At 39.9% G+C, this 13,012-nt stretch overlaps 1 protein-coding gene across 1 annotated transcript; it reads left to right on the top strand.

The window, feature by feature from the left end:
• Nucleotides 1–5,121: 5,121 nt before the first annotated feature.
• Nucleotides 5,122–12,594, top strand: LOC116314141 (alcohol dehydrogenase 1-like). Its single transcript, XM_031732043.2, has 9 exons — nucleotides 5,122–5,272; nucleotides 6,143–6,244; nucleotides 6,426–6,567; nucleotides 6,905–6,992; nucleotides 7,114–7,333; nucleotides 10,600–10,860; nucleotides 11,024–11,156; nucleotides 11,798–11,936; nucleotides 12,020–12,594. The coding sequence occupies exons 1-9, from the start codon at nucleotides 5,123–5,125 to the stop codon at nucleotides 12,051–12,053; spliced, it is 1,269 nt and encodes a 422-aa protein (XP_031587903.2). The 5' UTR covers nucleotide 5,122; the 3' UTR covers nucleotides 12,054–12,594.
• Nucleotides 12,595–13,012: the final 418 nt, after the last annotated feature.

Here is a 13,012-nt window from a genome sequence, read left to right as displayed (position 1 = left end):
TCTGTGTGTGTACTCATTTTTTTGGGCTGCATGTTCAGTGTCTTCTGCTTGATCCACGTTTTCACTACTAAACTATACTTAAAGGGGCCTATTAGCTGCCAGCTGCTGGAAAGGTGGGCTGAATAAGTTGCCAGCTTACAGCCAACAGACTCGCTCAACCATTCACACCTACAGTAAATTTAGAATCACAAGTTCACCCAACATACATGTCTTTTGACTGTGGGAGGAAGATGGAGTACCCACAAGTGCACAAAGAGAACATATAAACTCCATTCAAATCCAGGATCTATTTGCTGTGAGGCAACAGTGCTAACCAAATGTAAATAGATTTCAAAAAACTAACCCAAAGATACCTACATATGATAACAGATCCCCAAGTGATGTAATTGCCTTTGAATGCACTAAATTCACTCTGATTATGACTGGCAGCACCAAATAAATTGTTAGTCATACATTTCCTTCTTCAGCCAATTATTTATGCCAGCTGTTCTATATTCTATACAGAATTGGTTTCTTCTGACTGGGACACGATTTAGGCTCTCAGCCGGTCTTGTTTCCATTTCTGCACTTCCACATCTGATTTAAATATTGGTAACCCTGCTGATCCTAAATATTAATTTATTGCACATTGAGTCATTCCAGTTTAACAGTGTACTGCACTTCTGTAGGTGGTCACATGAAGTGCTGTTGATGAACTGCATAGGTGGTTAAAATTCAAATAAATGTACTGTCATTACTTTGAAAAGTGACTCCAACAACTTTCATTTTTCATGTAGAATTGTTTGTTGCTTTTTGGTTGTTGGTGGGATACATGTTATAGCAAACTAATTAGTCTTTCAAGATTATAATGTCTCCGTTTTAATCTTCAGCATGGCAGGTATAAAAATGCAGTGTTGATCTGACTGCTTTGGGACAGAAATGAAATTGTGAGAGTGAATAATACTGGAAAGATTTTGCCAATTTACTGTAAGCAGTCAATCTAACATTCCAAACATTAGCAATTATAGTAAAGTGACCGAGACAATTAATGTGCAACTTTCCCTATGCTCGACAAGCATCCTCGTGGGTGTATTCACCCAGTTATGTTTGTCAGAAATCCCAGTCTAAGAAATGCATCCATTAAGAATTCCTTTTTCTTTTTTTGTAAGTGTTCCATGTGTGGGGAAAACATGTGGAATGCAGATGCAGGCACTCGGTTTTAGACTGCCTTGCTTCCAGAAATAAGCAGAGCTTTTCTTGCTTTTTCTGAGATGGTGTCTGCTTAGAAAAAGCTTGTCTAGTACATGAAATAAATTAGATTTTCACCTATGAGCAGTTTGGTAATGGGGGGGGAAAGAAGAAAAAAAAACATCTAGAGCCAGAATAATTAAGCTGGAAATACAAACTTCTTTTTTCTGTTTTTCTTCTTTTTAAAACTTAGAGCACATCATAGTTATGAGCTGTTTGTGGGACTGGGTTTTGAGAAAGTAAATTGTCTCGCTGCAGTGTTTGTAAAATTAAAATTAACCCTGCAAAACGTCTTGATGCATTCTCAATCATCCAGGAAAGTAAATCTCCAAAAGTTGAATCTATTCATCTGGACGTAGCGTTTTGTGGGAGAAACGCTACGTCCAGACGAATAGATTCAACTTTTGGAGATAACCCTGCAAAATTTTGTCATGAAGTTAAGCTTTATGTCTTTCATAGTGTTTACATTTTTTTTTTTAACACACTAGTGTCTCCTTCCTGTTGGATATGCCCAAAACGACTGTGGCTCAGGGGATTGAGAAGCTCATCTGTAACCGGAAGGTTGCCGGTTCGATCCCCCTGCTCTCTCTGTCCTGGTCGTTGTGTCCTTGGGCCACTACTGGTGTTGGCCAGAGGAGCTGATGGTGTGATGTGGCAGCCTCGCTTCTGTCAGCCTGCCCCACGGCAGCTGTGGCTACAACTGTAGCTTGCCTCCACCAGTGTATGAATGTGAGAGTGAATGAATAGTGGAATTGTAAAGTGCTTTGAGGGTCTTGAAAAGCGCTATATAAATGCAATCCATCATTATTATTATTATTATTATTATTATTATTATTATTATTATTATTATCATTAAAACACCACATCTCAGTGACATTCACCAAAGAGGCAACCTAGTCAGGTGCCTGAACTACCTCAGCTGGCTCTTTGGGTCGCTTCCTACAGCTCTGGCCATAGGTGATAGTAGGAAGTCCAAGTTCCAATCTTTTGCACTTTCCTTTTAATTTTGTTAAGCAATTCGCTGGTTAGGTTAGTAAACCACATAATATGACGAGTATTAATTAGTGCAACATGAAAATCTCCACTTTAGTTTAGATGCAATTTTAAGTCATGCAGCACATGGCTTGGTTGGGGCTTAAACATGGGCCTCTGTACTGAGCACACCTACCTACATGGTGTGTACGCTTTTGTTTTAATATAGTTTTCAATTTTAATTCAATTTTATTTATATAGTGCCAAATCACAACAACAGTTGCATCAAGGTGCATTAAATTGGAAGGTACAGACCACATCATATGATCCCCTATGAGCAAGCACTATGGCAACAGTGGGAAGGAAATACTGCCTCAGAACCAGACTCAGGGAGGCGCGACCATCTGCCACGACCGGCTGGGGTTAGGGGAGCAAGACAGGACAAAGACATACTGTCTTTGCACATGTTTGTTAGGGTTCTTCATGCGTCCGTTCATTTCCTGCAGCACAACCAGCAGCTAACCAGCCAAGAATCATAGTCTCGTCAGCATGCCCTGGGTCCGTCCCATGCTCTCCTCCCAGTTTGATATGCCCGAGACCCAAATAGGAAGCACCCATTTTTTTTTATTTTACCGCGTTAAAAATTATTAATGCTTTTGGCTTCTGTCCCCTCTGGAGAAACACTGACTGTCCACGGGTGACCTCACAGATTGTCTATCCAGACAGTTTTGCACAGTTGTTGAAATTGGCAGTGACAAAGTATTACTGAGATAACTGCAAGCTAATAAATACACTGTGGTGTCCCAGGTCATGCTTGCTCTTTTCCAAGAGCAGCTGGGATTAAGGTGGAATTAATAAATCACCGTTAAACAAGCTTAGGTGAGTCTAAGCAACACACATCACATTACACACATTTGTATCTCACTCTTCCATGTAAAAAGTAAATAATATAATTTAAAATATTTTAAGACATTTTAAACCATTTGTTTTTCTATTTTAATTACTGTTATCCATTTTGAACTTTTAAACACATCACATTCGGTCATCATAATAAATAATTTTAGCAAGGACGACATGATCAGTGCAAGAAGGGCTTAAAATTTCTCAGCCTACGCAGGTTAAAAAGAGCAGTGGTTAAGTTACATAAAGGTGTGTTATCACAGCGCCTTCAGGAACCCCTCCAGTATATCTGGGTGTGCTCTATAAGTACATGTTTTTCTTAGTGCGGGTATCAACATTTTTGGAGAGCAAAATGACCGACCTAAACAGACGGAGCATCAGTTAAATTCATTATCAATTCATTGTTTTGTGATTATCGATTGTAGCGACATCAGCGTGCCATGCAGATCTGTACTACCTCTACTGGTTTTGTTGTGTTTCGAGTCCTCAGTATTATCTGCCAAAATTGCTCTGTCAAGCTATTTTAATTTCAGTTTAATGCTAGCTGAGATTTACACAGACCAGCCTAATAATACCAGTGTTTGCTTAACTTGGCAGGCAGTGTTGTAATTATTCTTCTAGGATGGACTCCAGGATTTGTCCCCAAGCAGCCCTGCTGCCACTTTCTTTCTGAAGTTTTGCAAAAAGAGATGTCATTGCAGAGAAACAGCAGACATACCAAATGAAATTATATCAGCCCATAAAACTACATGTGATAACAGATTTATGTGCATGTTCTCTGATTTGACACCTGCAGCTCCGCAGCTAATTAAAAACTTTGTAGCACTCCTGATCAGGTGTTATATTTACTGATACCGGCTTTTATTGCAGCAGATAAATGATGACAGTAAATTTAGCATCATCTGCTGTACTTTAGTATTTCTTTAATTGTCAAGGCCTTGTTCCAGTCTTCTATTCTCCTTCAGTATCCTGCACCATGACACATCGCCTCGATTTAGTATTTTCTTATTACTTTGTATGTACTGTAGCTGTCCGTACGTTATACACATTGCTGTGTGTAGTAGGGGGACACTGCTTGATTATACCACTGCAGTTTGAACTTTGACCAGTTTGGCTGCAATGTGACGCTGGTGCAGGGATTGTACAAGAATAGGCTGCATACAGTAATATGTGACCAGATCCAGTAGGACGTCGGGAATCAGGCTTTTATTTCTTTATATTTTACTAGCAGAAAAAAAAAAGGGGGAAATGGGTGCGGTGACTTACTAAACCATGTATAAACATAAATCCAAATAAAGTATATAAGACAAAAACAGAGTTTGTACAGTTCTAATGAGCTTGGGAGTTAATATTTGGTTTGACCACCTTTAGTCTTCAGCACAGCCTGAACTGTCTTAGGCCAGCTTACTTGCCTGGAATAGTTCTCTGGGCTTTTTGGAGTACATTCAAAGCTCTTTTTGGATATTGACTGCCTTTTGTTCTATTCTCAGTCCTGATTTTGCACTGCTTAAATATTGAAGTGTTCCTGTGTGTACTTTTTCTATACAGGTATGCTTTTACTGCATTGGCAGTGTGTTATGCTAAAAAATGAAGCCTTTGGTAATCCGATCCCAGTGATTGTTTTAGCATTTTAGCCAGTGATCCCAATATCACTGGCTAAAATTTTTTCCACCAAGATCATTTCCAATAAGGCTTTGGTAGTGGACTGATGAATTTAAGTGGCAGATGTATATCTCGGGTCATCATACTTGAATGATTCATAGCTCAATGTTACATGGTTTATATATCTGGACTGAAAATGATCAAAAAAGCAATCAATGCCCAAAGAAAAAGCCCAGAGAACTATTGCTCAAGACCTCTTTTTAAAAGCTGCATGAAAGTCTGGCTCCTTGGAAACAGATTTTTATATATATATACACATATATATATAACCATTGATTTTACACAGAATCTGCTCTCTTTATGCACTTAAGTGGAAAATGGAGGAGATAATGATGCAAGGTTAAAGTCCTTGACCACCCGAATGTCTCGGTATTATCTAAACCTTGAATGCGGAGCTTTGTTTTCCGCTCCCCGCTCTCGTGTCCTGCAGCTGCAGTCCTCCCTCACTCCTTGCCTTCACATTAACTTGTGGACGTTATTCTTGGCAACAAACATGGCTACAGCTGGAAAGGTAAGTGTAATTTAACAAATGAGTTATTTGGCAGTATCTGCATTCAACATGTGTCGTCTTCATGCATTTCTCCCTGTATTTTACCCATTTTTTTTAGTTGTAACCTCGCTTTAAATGTGGGAAAAAACAAAAAAATATTTCAAGCTGATTTTCTTTTCTACCAGGATTACCAGTTGCTTAAGCTTAAATTCCTCTTTCCCTGTGTGTCTGTGATTCCCGTTTGCCCCAGTTACATAGCACATGTCCTTGGCTCAGCACACAGTTTAAACATATTCAGCCGCTTTCTGTTGGTTGGTTAAAAAAAGCAGTAAAGGAAAGCCAATGTTTACGAATCCCACACAAACCATACTTATTGCTGTAGATTAAAAAGAAATGTATCAACTGAAGAAAAGCAAATCAGCGTAAAAGAATACAGCAGTAATAAATCTTATGTTTGCCAGATAACTGTTGTGTGGACTTTGAACTGCTGATCATTGCTTCACTATGTACTTTTTCTTTTCTACTGGAGCATACATAGGTGAGGAATGAAAGCCTTTCAGGCTTAACAGCTAATTTGACAGTTAAACATCCCTCTCTGAGTGCAACGTCATTTACAACACTAAGGATGGAGACATAATATAAACGTTCTATTATGTTATAGCACTTTGTAAGATAGCTGTGTAGCTGTAGCACACACACACAGACACACAAGTGTTGTGTGTGTGGTCATTCTCTTGACTTCATACCATTTGCAAAGACTTATCTTGGGGCAGATTTATTTGAATGCACTTCAGATTATAGATTATCACAGTTTAGAAGTTAAAGAATTTCAGTGTTTGTAGCTTTGTAGCAAATGCCATACTTGGAAGCTTTTTCGTCACTGCCTTTTAGGTCATCAAGTGCAAGGCAGCAGTAGCCTGGGAGCCCAACAAGCCTGTAGTGATTGAGGAGATTGAGGTAGCCCCACCTCAGGCCAATGAGGTTCGCATCAAGGTAGGAGATGTCCACCTTCAAGACTCATATTTATGTGTCTTTGTTTTGTTACATTTTTTATTACTTTATTTTGTCCTTGTGTTAAAAACAGCTTGCTTGATGCAGTTTGGAAGGTCCATTTAATGAAATGTTGGATAGCATGTCAGTGGTTTACAGTCTTTAATGATTAGCTTTTGTGCAGATTGTGGCCACCTCGGTGTGCCACTCAGACCTGTACCATCTTTTCGAGAGTATGCATAAAGATGGCTTCCCAACTGTCCTCGGCCACGAGGGAGCCGGCATCGTTGAGAGCGTGGGGCCTGGAGTTACGGAATTTCAGCCAGGTCAGTTTTGAATTCCAAAGAGTCCTATCAGTTTCATGCGTTCACAGCCAAGCCAGTACATGTCTGCTTAATGGGATGGGAAAAAATACAGTAACCAGTAAGTCTTTTTTTACAATCTAAATGTTTGCAGTTTCTCTTTTGGCAGCTTGGTACAACTAAATGTTTAAAGCAGTTGGATCTTGTGGTCCAGGCCACTCAATCATAATACTTATTAGCAAATTAAGTAAATATTCTCCATCGACTGAGGTCACGCAGCTCAAGAATAACAGCATCAGCAAAGCTTCTAAAAAGAAGCATGAGAAATATTCTGTTTGGTTTCACTGTTGTTTTCTTTCAGGAGACAAGGTGATTCCTCTTTTCCTCTCTCAGTGTAAAGAATGTCACTTATGTAAGAATCCCAGGACCAACCAGTGTGAGGTAGCATGGTGAGCACTCATCTCCTGTGATCCATTTTATCTTTAGTTTTGTTCATAGACTGTTAGACCATTACACACGTGCCTTTAAAAAAATGTTGTTTTTAATTGTAACATAAGTTCTCTTGTTCAGGACCAGGATTAATCAGGCCATCATGGCTGGAGTGGAATCCAGGTTTACCTGTAAAGGGAAGAGGGTGCTGCAGTTTATGGGGACCAGCACCTTCTCTGAGTACACTGTGATCAATCAGACAGCTGTGGCTAAGATTGATCCTGCTGCTCCTCTGGACAAAGTCTGTCTTCTTGGATGTGGGATCTGCACTGGATATGGGGCAGCTGTTAATACTGCTAAGGTTTGTAGTTTGGGCTGTGGGAATTGGAAATGCTCTTGTTCTCTCTTTCAGAGTAAGAAGTTCATACATAATTTTGCCTGTTTTTGGAAGTGAACCCTGCAGTTGTTGCTGCTTAAATCTTTTAAGTGTGTCTGTAGAGGCCCTATGTCATGTCAGGGCACTTTAAACCAATGTAGGAAGAGCAGACGCAGATGTTTTGACATTTTGCTGGTCTGGAGGATTCAGGTGTACATTAACAAAATGCCAAAATCTTGACAGGAGCAGATGTCACCCCACAGAAACTGAAAAAAAACCCAGGCGCTACATCTCAGATTCTACAGACCTCAGATAGCATGTTACAGTTGAGGCCAAAATTATTACCCCCCCCCCCCCCCATGAAATTAGACAACACTCTTGATTTCAGTATGAAATCGACCATTAATTAACAACAAGTGTTTTTTTCCCCAACATTAACAATGTCCACTATAATTAGGATATTTTATTGATGCACCGAGTTGAAACAAGAAAGGGCAAAAATGAGACATCCAAAATAAATAATTAGTCAGTACTGTACGCTTTCTGAGCCACAACTGACAACAATCTCTTAGAGTGGGTCTTTACTAGGTTGTCTCCATTCCTCCATTGCAAATTGTTCGAGCTGGTCCAAATTGCATGGTTTCCAAGCATGGACATTCACTTTGAGCACTCGCCACAGATTCTCAATAGAATTGAGGTCTGTGCGGGCCACTCCAGGATCTTGGTTTTGGTGTCCTTGAGGAACTGTTGGACTAATGTCGATGTATGTTTTGGGTCATTGTCTTGTTGCAAGACAAGCTGATGCTGACTGAATGTCGTTAGGAAGCCAATTGGCTGCGCAGGTGTGATTTCAAAGCTGATTGGTTAATTACTGTAGGTGTGTTTTGAAAGCAAACATTCACATGAGGCTAATATTTTTGACCACCCCTTTTTTACTATATTTGATATAAAGCAAGCCTAAAAATATTTTATATTACAAAATGTACCAGAAGCCACCAAATAGCACTGGTGAATTTTGATTATATCACTGCAAACATTGGGAAGAAGTTTAGGAAAATGTTCCTTAATTCCTGGGGGGCTAATCATTTTGGCCTCAACTGTAAATGCTAAACTTTATGACAGCACAATTTAAAAAAAAAAAAAAAAAAAGACTCAATAAGTGGAGCTTGTTTAGAGAGTTTGCCAGTAGAAAGACTTTTCTCTAAAAAGAACACAGAAGTCATCTGGAACAATGTCCTTCAGACAAACAAGGCCACATGAGAGATGTGTGGCCATAATAGAAAGCACCACACCCTGTATCTCAACCTCACGTCTCCACTATGATGTCTGGACATGACGTTGTGATCTGTAGTGAGAGTAGGAAACAGGTGGGAGTGAGCTTGTAGTGGTGGGGGCACTTTCTGGAGAGAAGATGAATGAATATCAGCAGAACCAAGACAGAATACATGTGTGTGGATGAGAGAGAGAGACAGGTGGAGAGGTGAGGTTGTGAAGAACAGAGATTGTAAAGGTACAGGACTTTAAATACTTGGAATAAATATGCAAATGTATGGTTAAGGAGAGACACTGTAATTTGATTGTATATACAATGACTATAAATACATTCATTCATTCAATCACCCAAAGCAGCAGACAAGAGAAGAGAAGAAGGGTGGAGTGAACAAGAACAGGGTCGGGGTGATTTGTGACAGAAGGATAACACCAAGAGTGAAAGGGAAGATTTACAAGATGGTGTATGGTAGCACTAATAAAAATACAACAAAGGTGTCAAAAGTTTCATTCAGACGATTGAACAGTTGTATCTACATGGTGTGCGTGATATCAATGCTGACTTCAGTCAATGCTGATAGACCTGTAGCTTTTTGCCTGAGGAAAAAATTGAAAGAATTTGTGTGCTTGGTGGTACTGAGTCCTTTTCAGTTCAATTCAATTCAGTTTTATTTATATAGCCCCAAATCACAACAACAGTTGCCCGAAGGCGCTTTATATCATAAGGTAAAAACTCTACAATAATACAAAGAAAACACTGAATGTCTTCTGCAGGCAATGGGAGGTATGGATATCTTCCAAAATAAAGGGACATGCATTTGTGATCTTTTCTGTTGTTTTTACAACTCTTTGCACATCCATATTTCCAAAACACACAAATATTCTGTAGGTGAGGAAATTCTCAAAGGAGGAACTATAGAAAGAGCAGATGTGGTTAAAGATGGACCTTCTTGAGCATCGTCAGGAAGTAAATGAATGCCTGCAAAGCAGTGTTGTAAAGAAGGTTGGGGCAGAGTTAATCCACACAGATGTGAGAGACTGATAAAGTTATGCATAAATGGTTAATGCTGTAATGGTGGTTCTACAAGCTATTGAAGTGGACTACATAGAGCTCAGTGAAAACTCATGTAGTCGTGATCATTTTCACCACTGTTAATTCTTTTTAAACCACATCATGTGTTACGGCAAAGTTAAGTTTGATGCATGAAGACTTTACAATGATACTCACTGAATAAGGGACAAGGTGCATGATGATACTCCTCCATTGTTTGTGTTATGTCACTCTTGGAGCAGAGACAGCAGCTGAAGGTCACAACATACAAACATGCTTCGGCTGCCACAGCACAACTACATTTTCTTCTTTCTTTGCATTTCAAGTATTTTGTTTTGCACATAGCACCTCACTCTGTCTTGGGTGTAATTCGTCTTTTCACAAGTTTTGGTGCCGAGTCATGTCATGTTGCATTTCTATTGGTGGTTTAGTAGATGCAGGCTATAGCCAGAGTCACACTGAGATATTTTATCACTAGCCACAAGACCATTTGAAGGCCAGTACTCTGAAGCTCTCTCACTGTGTGAGGTAGGATCTTTGTTTTGGTGCCACAACCAAAGATATCAGGATTTTTTCCATACTAAAGTTGGCCCAAAGTTTCCCAGCTTAACACCAAAAGGTCAAACTCATAATCACCTTATCAGGAAGAGAGTACCCAGAGTACACAATATGTTATCACTCCCTGTATGAGGACAGAACTGGTCTATTGAAATGGCATTTCTGCATCATTAAAAATCTGCTCTGACAATATTTCCAAAGCCGGGAGAATAAATTGAGCCATTTTTGTGACTTAAAACTAAAATCAAGATTGAAATGCTTAGGCAAGAGTTACCACTCATTAGAAGATACAGAATATTTCCATGTATTTTGTTTCTACATAATAGAACTTTACTATACCCAGCACAAAGTGACTAAGTCCCTCATCTTGTAGGTTGAATCAGGCTCCACCTGTGCCGTGTTTGGTCTGGGAGCTGTGGGTTTGGCTGCAGTCATGGGCTGCAAGGCTGCAGGAGCCAAAAGGATTATTGCTGTTGACGTCAATCCAGACAAGTTCGAGAACGCCAAAGTATTTGGAGCCACCGACTTTGTGAACCCCAAAGATCATGATAAACCTATCCATGAAGTGCTCACTAAGATGACCAGTGGAGGCGTGGACTACTCCTTGGAATGTGTTGGGAATGTGCAAGTCATGGTAGGGAGATTTAATCTAATGTGGTTTAAGAACATAAGAACATGGAGCATGAAATAAAGTTAACCAAGCACACTTTTTTTTCTTAGCATTTAAAATGTAATAATTGATTTTAATTATTGAAGAAGCCCTTTAATCTACTGACTCTGTTTTCTTTTCCATCTAGCGCAGTGCCCTGGAGTCTTCTGCGCAAGGTTGGGGTGTCAGTGTGATTGTTGGATGGACAGACTTGCATGACATAGTTATTCGACCGGTTCACCTCATCTCTGGACGTACGTGGAAGGGCTCCATGTTTGGAGGTGAGATCAGTCTATTTTACATCCTGTGAGGCTGTGGGAGTGTGTGGGTGTGGTGTTGCTCTCTTTCTCTCTCTGCCCTCGCTCCAGGATGCAGCTGCTGCTCATTCCCTCATTCAGCACCTGGACCCAGTCAGCAATTAGCTCTCAGATGTTATATAGGTTAGGGAAGAACTGCGTGGTACGGGTTTTCTCTTTGTCTTTACGCTGATTGTCAGGGAATGGAGAGGTACTATGGTGTGGTTGTCCTTGGTGCAGTTTGGAGTTGTGGGAGCAACTAGGGTGGGCCTGTGGGCCTCAGAAGTGCATTATTCTTTGTTGCTTGTGTGTTCTTCCACCTTCTTTAGACACATAAGACTGAGTTGTGACCTTTTTCTTTTTTGCAACGTCGCTTTATTAATAAGAACGATCTCTTTGAATTGGGATTGTTTATAATAAGAACTTAATACTCACCATACTGCTTTGTTTGGCTTCCTTCTCGTTCTTTCCTGGTCCTGTTTTTACTGTTCCCCACAACTACCCCTTGACCTTAAACTGTTACGTCCCCACCAATAACTATTATCACTGACTGATGAATCACAAATAAAGGAGCTTTAAGTTTACATGTGCTAAAATGTGGCTCTTATTTTAATTTTGCGATTCAGGATTTAAGAGTAAGGACGGCGTCTCCAAGATGGTTAAAGACTACCTGGACAAGAAGTTGAAAGTGGACGAGTTTATTAGTCATAACATGACTTTGGATCAAGCCAATGATGCCATTGAACTCATGAAGAACTGCAAATGGTAGATTTGCCTTTCACAGCTGAAGAAAAACACAAGTTATTATTTGCAAAAGTGAAACTCAGTTTTCTTCTCTCTTTCCACAGCATCCGGGCGGTCATGAGTGTTTCTCCACCATAAGACCACTGTGCTGCTTCCAGCAACAATAAATCCAGTAGTGTATCACTACAATCAGTTTAAATAGTTCAGTGAATTCCTCTGTGGACGTTCATATGAATTCATATAAGCAAAAAATAAAAATGCAACTGTGTTTATGGATAAATAAAAATGGCATGAAACAGATTAGTCTGTGAGACTCCTGATTTGTTTTCTTGTTTTATTGGTTTTTATGTCATTAAAGTCTGTATGATGTGTGTCTAGCTAAGATTTACAGAGCGCAGCCTAATAATATAAATGTTTGCTTTACTTGGCAGGCTGTGTTGTAATTATTCTGCTAGGATTGATGCCACAATTTGTCCCTTAGCAGTCCTTCTGCTGGTTTCTTGTAGAATTTGTGATAAGAGAGAGGATACTGCAGCAATTTCTGTCGATTCAAGTGACAAAGCCAGCCATGCTTACCTCTATGACTTGGCTCATACAAGAACGACAGGGTAGACCTTTATGCCAAGCAACAATGAAAGCTTAAATGAATGAATAAAGTCACTGTGTCTGCTCAACACCAGGAGTTTGCTGGTATCATTTTTTTTCTGTGTGGCACAGATCCACGCTTTAAGAAATACTGTTTCTCCCTTGCTCCTCCTGATCACTTCTCTGCCTTCCTGTTAGCAGCTCAGCCCGAAAACTTGCCTTGAAATCTACCTACCACCCACCACCTTGTAATATAGCCATTACAAGATAAAGCACCTGATGCAATAAAAATCTTTGGTTCTGGCTTTCATGTGTAAGTGTGTACTTTGACACATTCACAAGATAGCGACATATACCAGCCAGCTAAGAACTGCTACAGACTGGGCACACACATAGACAGCAGTCCAACAGCAGAACAATGTCAGAGCGAGCTGTCCAGCAGGAAAGTCCTGGAAACACTGCTTTGAAAAAAAACTCCAGATCCAGCTTTCAAACTATGCAAATCTAAACAA

Source organism: Oreochromis aureus, linkage group 19, assembly GCF_013358895.1.
Source record: "Oreochromis aureus strain Israel breed Guangdong linkage group 19, ZZ_aureus, whole genome shotgun sequence".
In the NCBI taxonomy this organism is placed as follows: domain Eukaryota; kingdom Metazoa; phylum Chordata; class Actinopteri; order Cichliformes; family Cichlidae; genus Oreochromis; species Oreochromis aureus.
This window is presented reverse-complemented; position numbering and strand designations above follow the sequence as displayed.